We start from the raw sequence: 15,656 nt of genomic DNA on the forward strand, positions 1-15,656 counted from the left end.
CTTCCCTTTTATATTTGCTGCTGAGGAGGCAGGGTCCGTGGGAATACTCACTTCAGACCGTGATCAGGAAACAAAATGTACACAGAGTGACAGGACAGCCAGGAGACAAGGGAGGGAAGGAGGCTGCTTTCTGGGGATACTGATGATGGGTGTCACCGAGGAGGTAACACAGAGGTGACACGTAGTCTAAGACTAAGAAGGGAATGAAAAGAGCCAAGTTTCTAAGGAACAAGGGAAAGAGGTGTTAGGCAGAAACAATGACCTGTGCGAAGGGCCTGGGGCAGGAAACAGCTTGCTGCGACCAACAGAGAAGGATGCAGGGTGCAGTCTGGGAAGAGGGAGGAGGTGTGGAGGGACCTTGTGGACACTGTGGGGCTGGGAGCTGGGAACTCATCCCCGGGCACTGGAAGCCCCCACAGCGCCCAAAGCAGGGCCTGGCCCCTGCCCCCACTCGAGGCGCGTCACAGAGAGTGCCAGCGCGGACCTCCACTGGTTTTATTTTCTTTCTCTGGAAGACGGTTCACTTCCTTTCCTTTGAATCATAATCCCCTCAGTCGATTTTAATAACTGGCAAGAACAGTTTTCGGGCTGTTTAATTTTATTAAAAGATTCAAATTTGATGATAAATAATGGCATGGTTGCCTCGAGCCTCAGACACAAAACTCGCTCAGCCACGGACACGTCGCCGCCACCCACCCTCCTCGCCCCCAGAGACCACCCCCACCCCCACCCCGACTCTGATGCAATCTGAGGCGGTAAATAATTATTTCTTGTGCTTTGGTAAATACGCTGGGAACACTCGTCCCTCTCTGACACCCACAGACGATATCAACTTGGTGTTTTGGGGTTTTTTTAAAAAGAAGAATGGGGAGATAAGTTAGAGCAATGTCAGCGGGCTGACTGAACCCCACACGACCTAACGGAAGGACAAGGGCTTCCTTCTGAAAGCATCATTAGCCTCACAGACGATTGTTCGAGATCCGTGACAAGAGCCAGAGATAGGAGTCGGCAGAGGAAGGAGGGGCCGCCCCGTCCGCACCGAGGCCGGAAACCCTCGGGCCCCCCAGGGTGCCAGGCCGGTTCAGAGTGAACACAGGCAGGGGCCCGGAGAGGTACGGCCTGTCTCCACCGAGCAGAGGAAGCAGTTGGCGTCACGCCAGCAGGCTGCCTGTCCTCCGGAGGTCACCATGTCGCCCCGTGACCCTGACGTCTTCCTGGGGTGGTCTCATGGACGCATTCCGCTTGTCTTCCTCCCTCCTCGTCAGTCAAGGCCAGGGATTCTCGCAGACAGAGGACACCTGTGCAGGGCTAATCACAGAGATGCCACTATCGTGCCCGTCAGTACTAATTACTTTCCAAAGGCCGGAGACCCCACTTTCCCCCAAAGCCCTGCCCCCCCGGCACCCAGCCCAGGGTGACGTTGTTTGGGGTGGGTGAGGGCGGCCACGCTCCCAGGCTCGGAGGGAGGGAACATCTCCGCACGCGGTGCGCACAGCTGGAGGCCTGCCTCGCAGAAGCACGCACAGGTGTACGCAGGTGTGCGCAGGTGTACGCAGGTGTGTGCAGGTGCTGGTAGGCAGAACTCGAGAAAGCTGGGTTTTCTCCGAAGACTCGAGCCCTCTGCCAGTGAGCGAGCACCAGAAGCCCAGAGCGGCACCTTTGATTCGTGGCTCTGGACTGAGTGTGTTTCAAAATTTGAATTACTGGTCTTTAAGCAACTACCCGCGCAGGGCAGACCAGCAGCAGTGTGTCCCCGTGGAGCCTCGCCCCCATAGCACAAGATCCCAAGGGTGCAGGGAGGGAAGGGGGTGCCTCTGAGGTCCAATCCCTGGCGCTGGTCTTCGAACAGCCCCCCAAAATCGGGAGCAAACATTCAAAACTCAAGGCGGTTGACTGATGTCGCCGCGGCGCCCAGGCTGGGAGGCAAAACTTGGTGATCAGCCGTGGCACGGACTCTGCAGGCGCTGGTGAAATCAGGGGCTGAGCCACCAGGCCATAGGCTGAGCTGACAGTGGCAGGGCCACTAGCAACACCGCACAGGGACAGAGCTGGACCTCCTCACAGACAGGGGGGGGGAGTCTGTGGTAGGTGGGAGTCCCCGGGCTCAGACAGTGTCCCCCTTTCATAGCCCCTGGAGGAAGGCCAGGCTGAGAGCCAGGAGCAGGAGGAGGACAGGGGCTCCTTGAGGACAGCGCCCCCCACTGTGGAGGAGGGGCGTCTGCAGCAGAGGCCTGTGCTGTGGGGGCTGGGAGAAGTCCCCGGCCGCCCCACTGCAGAGCACCAGGGGCGCTTGGTAAGAGGTGGGGCGCTTCTCGGGGGTGTCTGGACTGGACCCATCAGTGGGCCTCTGTCCGATGAAGAGCAGGCTTTGCCCGAGGGGGTCTTGCTCCATCCTGAAAAGCTCGTACTCCATGTGGGGGAGCCTGATGCCCAGAGGCAGGCACCCATTGGTGGCTGTGACATCCCGTTCTGTCCCCAGGGACCAGGTCCCCGGGCCCCCGCAGCTGCTCGGCTCGGAGAAATTGAGCATGGCTGTGGTGGCCTGGTCCATGGGGGTCACACGAGCCTCTGTGACCTGGAACACCAGCTCAGTGCCACCGAGGACCTTGGTGGATGGCGTGCCCCTGGTGTAGCGGCCAGCCGCGTAGACAGTGAAGGTGGGCTGCCGGCAGGCAGGGTCCGAGAAGTGGTGGTAGTACCCCTCCCAGGAGCGGTTGTGCCCGTGGAAGGTGAAGAGCCTGGTGAGGAAGAGGACGGCGGGGCGCACCTCGCACCCAGGGCTGACCCAGCGGCCGCCGAGGTGCAGGGGCAGTGCTGTCTGGGCGGGCAGCACGGGCGGGCGGTGCTCGTTGGAGTGGGCAAGGAGGCCGCAGGCCGGGCAGGGCCGGGCGTGGTGCTGGGGAGACAGACAGAAGGCAGTGGGTGTCCCAGGCGGAGAAGTCAGGGTGCACCCCAGGACAGGATATGTGGGCGACCTACCCTATCTATGGTCCCCCCTCAGTCTCTTTCTCGTCACTCACTGCCTCTGGCCGGAGGCTGCTCCGCTCTTCCCCGACCTCCGTGAGCTCCTGTCGCCATGGACCTTCGCACCTGCTGTCCCTGCTCCCTGCACCCTCCCCAGAAGGTGGCCTGGCCAGCTCCTCCTTGTCCTCTGGGCCTCGGCTCCAAAGCGGCCTTCGGGAGCCCCTTCCTGGCCACCCCACGCCCGGCCACCCTCGGGTCCCTTCTAGCACTCAGAAACCTGTCACCTCTCCTTCTCTCCACCCTCCCCTTCACCGGATCGTGCGCTCCCGAAAGCAGGGCTGTCCCTCTGTGGCTGCTGTCCCCAGGGCCTGGTTCGCAGGAGGGACAAATCACTGAGCGGGGAAGGGGTGAGTGAGGCACAGCCACCCCTCCCCACATGCAGCCTGCTCGGCCCTGAAACTTGGCCCATTTGGCTTATGGTTGTTTCCTCGTCCACGAAGGCTCTCTCTACCCCCTCACAATTGTGGGTGCCTCCAATGGGCCAGGAGCCATGCTTAGCATGTCCTTAGCTGTGACATGTTAGAGCAGCGAAAGCTAAATCCAGCGGGCCAGGTGGCCAGCCAAGGAGGTGGCCGAGATGGAGGGCACCCTGCCCATCGGGACCCATTGCCCCTGCCAGGGGTCCCTGTCTCCACCACCAGAAGGAGGAGAGAGACCGTGTGTCCCCAGAAACCTCACCTTGGAAGGCGCACGCCCTTCCTGCCCCTTCCTTGGACAGTGGACGTGGCACCAGGGATGACAATGCCCACGCCCATGGAATGCCATCGCTCAGAGCCTGTGCTAAGGGGATGGGACAGCAAGGTGCCCACTGCGGTGTCATCGACAGTGGGGATGACCAGCTGCCCCCGAGGGGTCAGGCGCAGCCACGGCACTCCCCGGCCTGGGCTATGACTTTGTTCCCTGTCTCAACCGCCTCATTGACAGCTGTCCCTGCCTTACTGAGTCTCACGAGCTCAGTCTACAGGGAAACACGTTGCAGGGACCAGGTGGTGGACTGCGGTCCCGCGTCATGTGTGGGTAGCCAGCCTGCACCTGGGAGTGGAAAGGCCCCCTAGGGCCGAAGAGGGACCCCACCCAGACTTCCGGGTGGTGGTTTGGTGTCGGTTTCAGACAGAGCTGCTGCCCAGCGTCTGGTCCGGAGCCTCACTGGAAAGGGGAGTGTCCTCGGCACAGCCACCTGTCCGAGCTGGGTGGACACAGGGACAGGTGGACATCCATACTTGCCGGGCAGGCGAGGGGAAGGGCTGCTTGGGGACCAGGCTGAGAAATCCACTTCTGTTTTTTTTCCTTGTAAAAACCAAAGATTTCCACAGATGGTTCCATGGTGGTGTTCACGCGAGACAAGGGGTGTTGGGGAGTTCTGGCTCAGAAAGGATGGATGTCCTGGATGAGGGAGAGCGTTTTCTTTTTCTTTCTCAGGCAGCCGCACTGCACAACGACGCGTAGCATTTCCTTCTACGATGAACCTACCCTTACTTTAATGTTCAGAATGTAGAGGGGTGTGTTGGTTTTCATCTGGGGGATGGGGACCTGGAGAACTCGAAGGCACTTTGAAATACTGGCAATGGGGGTAAAGAGGGCTGTGCGGGCAGGAAGCCGGCGGGCTGCGTCGCCCGCGGGAGGAGGGCTGATGGAGAGCGGGCCGGAGGGGGCCTGCTCAGACTCCCGTGTTTCGACCCGCACCCTGACCGTTGTCACGGGGATGTGCATCACCACCACACAAGGCTCTACGTCCGAGTGATCCCAGGCTGCCGGTCCCCCGAGGACGGAGCTGTCTCCCACAGTCAGAGTACCGAGGGCGCTGGTGGGTGATTCGGGGCGAGCGTTTTTTCGGAGAGCAAAACGGACGAGAACCTACGCAGCTTGCGGGGTGAGAACCACGCTGAAGGGAGAAACGGCGGCATGTCCTCCTCTGATGCTCTTGCGGGGGGCAAAGGAAGGGGTCCGGCGCTATCCCACACCTTCCAGGCGTCTTTCTGCCGAGGCCCGGAGTCTCACGTGCTAATACACGAGACCTCTGCCGGCAGAACGCACGCCCGTGCGGGAGCCAGGCTCTTCCCGGTGTAAGCCTGTTACATAGAACTGCTTCTCCAACATCACATGCAGCTTCTAATTAACCCCCAGAGGTGACACCAGGCTCAGACGATTTGGGTTGACTGCTGGCTGATTGATTAGGATTCTATACCCTGGCAATGAATTTGGGGATCAAATGGGTTTTAAATTAACTTCTAACAAACGTTCATGTTTACCATGTGGTTTGGGCCGCGGGCAAGGCTGGGCCCCCCCGAGCACACGGTGCTGCCGGGTCTGTTACTGGAGGGTTTCTGTGCAGCATTTCCTTCTCTGAAATGATCTTCCATCTTTTTTTTTCCCAGAGAAGGGACCTTTAATGTAACGTGCATGCACCTGGCATTGTTCGTCTGTGCACATGCCCCTGTGTGTCCTGCTGCTCAGTCCCGTGGCGGGCTGCGGTGGCGACCATGGGGGCGCCCAGGGGCAGGAGTCCACTGCCCGGAGCCCAGCCTGGGAGGCCATGAAGGTGGTGTCCTCTGTGCCGGTGGGTCCGTGCTAAAGGTGGTGGGCTCGTCATCGCCCCCAACCAGCGCCTGCTCCTAAGGAGTGACATCAGCCCAGGCCGGAGCACCGGCTGCCACGGAGGGGACCTCTTTTTAAGGTCTCAGAAAGGACACAGGCTGGTTTTCTGATCCCGAGAATGTCTGGTGCCTCTTCTCCTCTCCCCAGATCCTGCCTCCGGAGGAGAGGGGCCGACTCGTTCCCAGCCCCCTACCATGGGGTGCCCTGGCAGGTGGCAGTTCCCAGGCGTGAGAAGCTGCCCCATCTGGTTTAGTTCCTTGGTGTCTAGTACACAGTAGGCCCTCAATACGCACTGAATGATGGGACAGTTGCATCAGGGCTCCAAGAGCACCTGGCAGGGACACCGAACTCACCTGTCCCTCCCTCCCTCCATCCTTTCTCCCTTTCAGAGGCCACCCCTTGGGTGCCAAGTACAGACGTTCTCAACCTTGAGCCAGAACCTTGCCTTGGTGTGGACTAACCTCTACTGACAGTTAAGGTTCCTTCTCGCCTTGAATGCAGACAACAAGCTCTGGAAACTCCCAGAACCCCTCCCCCCTTCGAACAGTCTTCCGGATGCCGGGAATTTTGTACACTCCTCGCTGCTTAGCAATTAAGGGAGAATGAAGAACTTGTGTGCCTAGCATCGTTACGTCACAAGCCGATGCTGTAAGAGGTGGGCACCTCCTTGAACAGCACTGGCTTCTGCTTCAACCAGATGTATTTTACTTTATGCTTTCGCAAACACGTCGCTGTGCAGGGGTCCTCGGTCCTCCTCGGACGCACAGGAGCAGTTATGAGGCTCCGCCCACACTGACCATGAGGCCCCGCCCATGCTGGCCAGGCTGTCTGCTAGGTGTGGGGGACCCACGACACAGATGAAATTCAGTTTCTTTCTCCCTCGCGTTGGGACAGAAAGTTTGTGATGGCTTAATTTAAAATCTGGGTTAATACGCTTATGTGATTGTCACTTTGGAGCCCCCGGGGTGCCTTTCAAAGAGAGGGCAACTCCCTTTACACTGTAGCCTTCGGCCCAGAGGGTGGTCCACGGCCCACTAGGGAGCCCGTTAGGAATGCACACCCCAGGGGCCAGCACAGACCCGTGGAACCTGGCTCCTCGTTCCACCAGGACGCCCAGGTGAGGGGCACTGAGAACCGCTGGAGTCTGAACCACGCAGCTCTCCCCGCCATCAGCACGAAGTAGCCTCTGGCGCTGGGCCAGCCGCCAGGGGTGTGCTCCACCTGGAGATTTAGGGGGGACCTGTGAGCGCCATGTGGCTGCCTGGAGGAAGCCTGCCATTTCCTCGGTTCGGTCACCAACATTTATTGGCCCTGGCTGTGAGCCAGACCTGGGTTGGGGGTGGGGACACATGGAGGGGCAAGATTTCGCCCCAGTGGAGGGTCTCAGCCTGGAGGCAACAAACAACACAGCCCAGGGCTGCTGAGAGGGGCAGAGCCTGCCCTGGTCCACACACCCAGCAGGGGCAGAAAGGGGCCCCTAGAGGCCCTTGAGGAGGTGTCAGGAGGGTCAGATGCGGGAAGGCTGAAGAGTAGCTTCTTCTGGAAAAAAGCCAACCCTGTGAAGACCCCAGAAAAGACGACTCAAGCCGAGGGAACAGCATGTACAAATGTCCTGTGGCCAGCAGACCAGGGTGGGGAAGCAGGGAAGGCCCCGGGCAGGGAATACATCAGGTGAGGCCTACTGGGCCGGGCTCAGAGCGCGTCCTCCCGGGGCCCCACACTCACCAGGGCGCTCTGCAGCGGGCGCTGGTAGCCGGTGGGCCGGTAGTGCCGCCTCTCTACCTGGTCCGTGTGGATGTCCCCCAGGTAGAGCTCCTCCACCAGCAGGGGCCCAGCCCGGGGCTGCGGCTGCAGGCGGCGCTGCACGCGGACCAGGCTGAGCTCGTGCATGGTGAAGCCCAGGGCGGCCATGCAGTTCCTCTCGGCCCGGGCGCTCAGCAGCTCGTAAAGAGCGCCGGGCACCCAGGCCCGGGCGGGGGGCAGCTGCTGGGCACAGTCCCGGCCTGCCTGGGTCCGGTTGAGGTGTCCGGTGACATCGAGCAGGGCGTGGCGGCTGTGGAAGACGATGCCCACCTTGTGCAGGTGATAGTCGGCCTCGGTGGCACCCCGGGTGACCCAGGAGGCCCGGCGCAGGCGGACCTTGCCCTTGATGACCAGCGAGTGGGCAGGCTCCCGGCAGAGGGGGTCCCTGTAGTAGAACTGGTAGGCTCGGAAGAGGCGGCCGGGGAAGAAGGTGTAGGATCGGGTGAGGAACTCGGGCCCTGGGCGCACCTCACAGCTGTCAAGAGGGTAAGAGCAGGTGGGAGAGCAGTGAGAACTTGCAGGGAGCCCCTCCCCCTCTGAATGGGCTCCCACCCCGTCCTCGCCGGTTGCAGACCTCAGCTCAGGGCTGGCCTCCTGCAGCCTCAGTTTCCCTGAGTGATCTTAGTAAGCTCCACTCTGGGAGCTGGGGGTCATCCACACAATGCCTCATGGTTTCAACACAAGGCCTCGAGTCCCTTTTCTGCTAAATCCTAGTCGCCTCCTTCCACTGATCCTCTCCCCCGGGGGTCCCTGTGGATCCATGGGTGCCCGGGAAGTGCCCAGGCTTTGGAGCTGGAGACCCGGGTCCATTCCCACTTCTGACCCTCACCAGGAGCGTGAGCCTGGGTAACGGCCCTGCTCCTTCCTCTGGGGAGTGGAGATGTCAGAGTCATGGCCACCGTCCCAGGACAGGCCCAACACAGCAGTGTCTCAGGGAGGCACTGAGACGAGCTCCCTGCTGAGAGCTCTGGAGGTGCCCGGCTCAGAGCCCGGGACATGGGACCTGCCCGGGTCCTGGCTGAGGGACCGCCGAAGGGCAGGGCGATAGGTGCTCACGTCCTGTCTCTTGCAAGGCAGACTTGCCTGACCAAGTGTCCCCGACACCTGTGACAGGTCTGTGGGTCGGAACCGGAGGTCAACCAACTGTGGAAACAGTCAGGCTGTAACTATTTTTTGCTTTTGTGGGCTAGCTGGTCTCTGTCACACCGACTCGAGGTTGTGGCTGCAGAGCCAAAGCAGCCAGAGGCCTATGCGAATGTGTCCGTGGCTGTGTGCCAATAAAACTTTATTTCCAAGAGCAGGCATGGGCTGGACCTGCGCCCTGGGCCCTGTTCTGCTGGTGGTGAATGTGAGCACAGGGTGGGCTGGGGCACTAAGAAATGCTGAGTGACTGTGAGACCCACATCACACCCAGGCTGGGGCAGGGACACCCCTGGGACCCTCCTATCACGGGCCCGGGAGGATGTGTGGTGGGTGAGTGGGCTGGTGGGGGGGAAGAGCTCGCAGGTACCCTTCATCAGCATTCCTCTGACCTGGACCACCTGTACTGTTTTTCTCTCTGTACTTGTCGCACCCGGGCTGCTAGTGCACACCCAGCATGCAGACGGACCGTGATTTTTTCTTCCACGTCTCCGGTTGTGCTAAGGAGAAGAATTTTTGTTGGCGCTCACGCGTCTCTGGCGCCGACCTCCCTTCCACCCACAGAGAGTGGACGCAGGGCCTCGGGCAGGCGACCGATCTAGTGAGCATTTAATTATGTTGTTTTGCTTCCATTGACTTTCTTTTTACATTACTCCCATTTATAGCAAGTGGCTCTGCTCTCCATATCCAGGGACATATTACGCTTCCTTTAAAAATAATTAGAGTACACAGTAAATGTGCTGTTTACTGTATACCAATTATACCTCAATAAAGCTGTACGAATAAATGAATATGTTTAAGTGAACAGAAGCAAGTTGGTCTAAAGAAACATCGGGAGGCAATGGCAGCTCCGGTGGTCATTAAGCGCAGCGAGGGTGTCGTGAAGGCCCAGCGCTGGCCTTGGAGCCCCCTCACCTGTGTCTCGGACCAGGCCAGGGAGGGTGTGGTGTGCCTGAGGGGTGGCGGCAGGTCACACCGGACACTCAGTGGTCCCCAGACTCTGGATCCTTCTCTGCACTACTCCAGGGAGCAGCAAAGCCTCTCTGGAAAGCACACAGGGGAACTTTCTAGGAAGAAGACTCTAGAAGTTTCTAGAAGCCCTGTTCCCGGAATGCTGCTGTCCCAGGGCAGGAGCAGCCTGCAGCTGGACCTCACCCTTTCCAAGCCCCAATTCTGTCTGAGATGACCCGGCCAGCGGTGCCTCTGGGGGAGAGCCTGGGACTGCGTCCAAAGAGCCTATGTGGAGCCCTCCCTCCCCCTGGGGCCATAGCAGATGTTTGGCATCTGCTTCCTCCCTGACCTCAGAAGGTACGGGGAGGAGAGGGAGAGGCTGCCAGGCCCCTGACCGCAGAATGGGGCTGGCTGGGAGGGGGTGGCAGAGGAGGAAGCGCTGTGCGGGGTGTGGCGGAGGCCACTGGCCCCTTCTCTGCACCCCTGCCCCAAGAAGGGGGACTCAGCTGGCTGCTGTGGAGAGCTCGGCCCACCAGTGAGGGCAGAGCCCAGAGCCCACTGCCCCCACGTGGCCGCAGTGCCTGAGCAGCTAGGGAAGCCTGTGAGGTTGGAAAGAGAGTAGACAGGCAAGAGGGATGCTGGGGCACTCTCTAGCCCACCACATTGTGCCACAGGACCTTTGCACCAGCTGCTCCGGCTGCCTGACTCTTCCCCTGGCTCTCTGCATGGCTGACTGCTCTTCTTTCAGCCCTCAGCTGAATGTCACCACCTCCGAGAAGCCTTCCCTGACCATGCTCACAAAACCCTCCGGGTCACTCACGATCACATCCTCAGTTCCGTTTCCCTCATTTTCGAGCTAAGCACCACCTTGAGTCTGCATTAGTTATTTCTGTGTTCGTGTGTTTGGCACCTGTCCTCGCAGTGCTGGTTCATACTAGGCGCCCCGTGAGTGTGGGCAGAGTAAGGACTCGATGTGTGGAATAAGTGGACTTCGTGCAGTTGCTGCGTGCGGCTGGGACGGGATGTGCCCGACGCAGCGCCTGCCTTCCAGACTCGCTCTGTGATGGGGGCTGGCAGCGGGCCCCTCGCGCCATAGTGGGCATTGTGCCTGCCTCACAGATGCGGACGCTGAGGCTCAGAGAGCTGTCTCCCTGCCCAGGGGCTGGGGGTCAAGGGGTCCCTGGGGCCTTACCCAGTGGAGATCCAGCATCCCTCCAGGCGTGGGGGCAGCAGTGCGGTCACGGGCACTCTGTTGGTCACAGGCTGCTGGCAAGGCGGCGCCCAGTGCAGGCGGTCATGGCCTGCTGTCCTGGCCACCTCTGCGGTGCGGGCTGCAAAGCAGATAGACCCAGGTAGCCTAGCAACCCCAGCGTTGCCAAGGTGCTCCCTCTGCCGGTCCTAGCCTCCACCCCTGCCCACTCCCCACCCTGGCACCCAGCTCCCCCTCAGGCCACGCCAGTCCCCAGACAATGATGGGGTGATAAAATTGGGGTGCCTAGAATGAGCTTCAGGACTCATCTCCTGGATTCCCTGATGTGACCACCATGGAATCCATGCCTCCTGGAGGGAGAACATCCCAGCTTCTGGAAGTTACTGTGCTGAGCCAGACCCCTGGCAGCCCGGGCCATGCTTAGACTGGCTGCTGGGGCTGAGTGCCACCGGTGGGAGCCCAGGGGCCCTGCACCCCCAGATTGAGTCACTCTCAACCCCGGGAACAGGGGGCCTGTCACCCCCTCACCCAAGGAGTCCAGGTTACAGCCTGCCTTGGAGCCAGGCTCCTGCGTAGTCCCTCTCCACCTCCTGGGACCCAGGCCAGCACCTAGCGCATAGTGGGTGCTCAGGAAGTGTGTGGTGGGCGCTGGGGCTGATGCAGGAGGCCCACAGTGGGCTGGGGCGGAGCCCGGGCATGGGGGCTGGGGGCATGAATGGCAGCTGGGCGGGCCCTTGTGAGTGTGCCCGACGTGCGCACCCGTGGAGACGAGCCTGGCCTGGCGCAGGAGTGCTCCCTCTCTGCTCCGCTGCTCAGGGGCGAGAGCACCAGGGCCCATCCCTCCGGAAACCACCTCTGCTCCACAGCCCACCCTGATCCAGCCCCAGCGGCAGAATTCTCTGGGAGCCTGGCAGCCAGTAGCAGCCACGTGTGACAGCAGCAGGCTGTGCTCAGGGGCACCCGGCCTCCACCCTGGCCTGCTCCCCACTGGGGCTTTCCAGGCTCTCTTCCCATGGAGCCTGTGGCCTTAGCCGGTCAGGGGCTCCAGTCCTGGCAAAGATGTCAGCCGGCTCAGGGAGGCAGGCCCTGGTGGCCCAAGGGGCCCCAGGAAGGCTGGGGCGCTGCGTGGAGAAGCAACTGAGTGACCTGTTCTGTCCCTCCTCACTGCACACTCACACCTTCCTGTGGGGTCCCGGAGGGGCAGCAGTACTGGGGGAAGCTTGGGACACAGGGCCCCAGCAGCCTCTCAGGAAAATGAGGCTGAGTGGACTTCTCACTTCCCCGGAGGTCAGGGTCTCACCCAGAGTCTCTTGGGGTCCCCAGTGATCAGCTGACAGCCAAAGCCACGTGGATGGTGGGGCCGATGACAAGTGTGGTCCCTATGAACCGAGCGCTGACTCCGTGAGGTTTTATATTTTATCTGACGTTTGCAACCACCCTTGGACACGGGGGTCTGCGGTAGCGTTCTCCTCAGCGACACGGGCTTAGCTGGCACGGGGCCCAGGCCACCCAGATGTGGCAATGCCGGGGTTCAAGTCCAGGCTGTCACACTCTGGCCTGATGTCTTAGCCATTGCTCATCTCGCAGGAGGGGCAGGGGGAAGGGTCTGTTTTCAAGACTCAGTGGGATGCGGGGTGCTCAACGGGCAGTGACGGAAGGGAGGGGGCAGGAGAGGGTACGGATGCAGCGCCGCTGGGTCCCTGCTCTAGTCCTGGTTTCTCCCACGACTGCTTTATTGGCTTAATCAGCCAAGCAGGAGCAATGGAAACAAACAGCCACCGAACCCAGGCTCTGGTGTCCCCACGTGGGCACCCAGGCTCCCCGAGAGCTCACAGGGCCCCTCTGCCGAGGGGCTCCATGTCAGGGGAGTCTGGAGTGAGAGGCACCTGAGGTGGTTCTGGAGGAGCTCGGGCACACGAATTTTGTGGGGACAGGAGCCCTGACACGTGGTGGAGGTTGTCCACAATGGGACCCTGCCGGGGGTCTGAGCTGGACGCACACTCCGCAGCCTCAACACCTTCAGCATCTTCCTGCCTGGGACCTGGGTCCCCGCCCTCGACTCTGCAGGTCGGTTTGAGCATCCCCTGTGTCCCTGAAGCCTGACTGGGTGCTGACTGGAGGAATGGGTGCAGGCGGAGGGAAGCAAAGGCGCAGCAGGGACAGGCGTCGTGTGCTCCGAGCTCGTGTCTCGGAGCCGGACCCTGACCGAGCCCTGAAATGGCCTCGGCACGGGTCCCCGCAGGGCTCGGGTTCTTGCGGAGGATGTGTTTCCGTCCCCCTGTGCCGTCTCGGAAGGCACGGTCCCGAATCCTTGGGCAGTGTGCCGTGGAGCTAAGGGTTCGTCTTGCCTCGCTGCAGGAAATTAGGGTTTCATTACGTCGGGAGGTGACGTGACGCAGCGTCATCCCCCTGCGTGCCGAACACACACACGAGAAACAGAACACCCAGCGAGAAAGCGCCCCGCCACCCTCGCCGTTCACTTCCAGGCCGCAAAGGTGGAGTTCGCGGCCTCTGGAAGAACATGTGACACTCAGCGCAGCTTTTGAGGAAGTCTTTGCGTTTTCTTGTCTTCTCTTTCTCTCCCCACCCTTTTTTTCCCCTAGAAGAGTCTTCCCTAAAGAAACAACCGCCAGAAGCAGATGATGCGGGGGGCCGGGCTGAGTGACTTTGCGCAGGGACCTGGTAGACTGACTTACATGCGTGGGCCAAATTGATTTTTGTCAACCATGGATTTTTAATTAACGGTGGCGTCCACTTACCGCCATCCATTATTTACTGTTTACCCACTAATTAAAAATGATGCTGCTTTTGCACTCATACGAGCGGGGACATTTGAAATTAGATAGCATCGTTCAAATTACCTGTGGAATTAAATCCAGAGTGCCCAGTGGCTCAGACCGGGGCTGCTGGGGTTGAAAACCTCATCCGCTCCAGCCTGGTGTCTCACTGTGACTCAGAGTTCCAGGAACAGACCTGCGGCGTGGAGCCTGCCCGGGGCCTCCGGGGAGGCGGACTCTCGCTCAGTCTCCACCGAGTGCGGCCCCTGGCTGAGACTGTCTCAGGTCGGCTGCTCTGCCCGTGCTGTGGTGGGGGCGCCCGCCATCCGGTCCTGGGGAGGTGGCCTGTCAGCACGGCGGTGGCGAGTTGTCCCGTGTCCACCGTTCCTAGAGACCCACAACTGGCACATGCCCAAGCAGGCATGATGGAGATTTGGTCGACGCCCCATTTTTCAGATGAGGAGACTGAGGTTCAGAGGGGTGGAGGGCCTTGGCTGGTGTCCCTGTCCCCCAACTGGTAAAACACACATAACATAAAACCCACCTTTTTAACCATTTTAAAAGGTACAAGGAAAACTCAGCAGCACCTAGCACATTCACCGGGCTGTGTGATCATCACCCTTGTTCCAGAACGTTTTGTCCCCCCCCCAAAAGACATCCCCGACCCAGTAGGAGTCGCTGTCCCTTCCTCTCTCCTCTCCAGCCCTGGCAACCACAGCTCTGCCTGCCTGGTGTGTCGTAGAAGTGGGGGAAACGCACAGGGGCCCTTTTCTCAGCTGCTCTTTGCCGCGCTCCTGTCGGAGGCTGTGGCCGTTCTCGTGCCCCAGAGGAGGCCTGGAGGCTTCGAGAGGCCTCGCACTCGGGCCCACAATCGGTGAAAAGTGGGGGTCCGACTCCAGTGGGGCAGGGGGTGGAGAGGCAGTGTGGGGTTCTGGCCCGGAGCAGACGGAGACATAGTCGGTCTTCACCAACGGCAAACAGCAGAAGCCAGGCACCCTTTCTCTCCCCTAATGGACATGGGCTCCAGGGGGTGTGCCAGGGTTTGTCAGGGGCAGCCACCAGCGTGTTTATTCCCGTGGTGACGCACAGATTCCAGAGGGTGTGGAAGGCAGCCGCTCACTGGAGCACACGTGTGCTGTACCCACCCTATGGCCAAGGCCAAGGCTGAGTTTTAGAAAGGGGTGGGTCTGGTACGAGCAGCCTCTGGGACAACTTCAAGTGGTTCAACAGTCACATCATAGGGAAGCCAGAAGGCGAAGACAAAGAGCAAGAAAGTAGATGTCTCTTTGAAAAAAATAGTGAGAGAAAACTTCCCTCGTTTGGTGAAAGAATTAGACGTGCAAGTGCAGGAAGCAGAGACTCCCACGTGAGACGAACCCAGAGAAACCCACTCCAAGAGGATCATAGTTAAAATCCCAAAGGTTAAAGATAAAGAGAATCTTGAATGCAGCAAGAGAAAAGAAGTTAGTTATGTACGAGGGAGCTCCCATAAGACTGTCAGCTGATTGCTGAAAAGAAACTTTTCAGGCTAGAAGGGAGTGGCAAGAAATATTCAAAGTGATGGAAAGCAAGAACCTACAACCAAGATTTTCTACCCAGCAAAGGTCCCATTTAGAATCGAAGGGCAGAGAAAGAGCTTTCCAGACAAGAAAAAAACTAAAGGAGTTCATCATCACCACACCATTATTATATGAAATGTTAAAGGTATTTATTTAAGAAAAAGAAGAAGATCAAAACTGTGGACAATAAAATGGCAAAAAACCCACAAATCTATCAACAATTGAATCTAAAAAACAGACTAAGCAAACAAGCGGAACAGAGACAGAATCTTGGACACGGAGAGCGTTTTGACGGCTGCCAGGTGGGAGGGGCTTGTGGGGGATGGGGGAAGAGGGAGGGGGTTGAGAAACACAGATAGGTAGCTACAGAGTAGCCACGGGGACATGAAGTGCAGTGTAGGAAATGGAGCAGCCAGAGAACTTACACACATGACCTTGGACATGAACCATGGCGGGGGGATTGCCTGAGGGAGTGGGGCGTGCTGGGGTGGAAGGGGGCCAAGGGGGAAAAATCAGGACAACTGTAATAGCTTAATCAATAAAATATAATTAAAAACAAGTAAATAAGCACTACACATTGAAAAAAAGGGGCTCAAT

At 59.5% G+C, this 15,656-nt stretch overlaps 1 protein-coding gene across 1 annotated transcript; it reads right to left on the bottom strand.

The window, feature by feature from the left end:
• Positions 1-1,900: 1,900 nt before the first annotated feature.
• Positions 1,901-13,128, bottom strand: APCDD1L (APC down-regulated 1 like). The gene is made up of 4 exons (XM_037059834.1): positions 12,930-13,128; positions 10,706-10,844; positions 7,345-7,897; positions 1,901-2,896 (listed from the first exon to the last, which is right to left on the bottom strand). The coding sequence occupies exons 1-4, from the start codon at positions 13,126-13,128 to the stop codon at positions 2,123-2,125; spliced, it is 1,665 nt and encodes a 554-aa protein (XP_036915729.1). The 3' UTR covers positions 1,901-2,122.
• Positions 13,129-15,656: the final 2,528 nt, after the last annotated feature.

Source organism: Sturnira hondurensis, unplaced genomic scaffold (assembly GCF_014824575.4).
Source record: "Sturnira hondurensis isolate 20B ecotype Veracruz unplaced genomic scaffold, ASM1482457v3 Scaffold0011378, whole genome shotgun sequence".
Lineage (NCBI taxonomy): Eukaryota > Metazoa > Chordata > Mammalia > Chiroptera > Phyllostomidae > Sturnira > Sturnira hondurensis.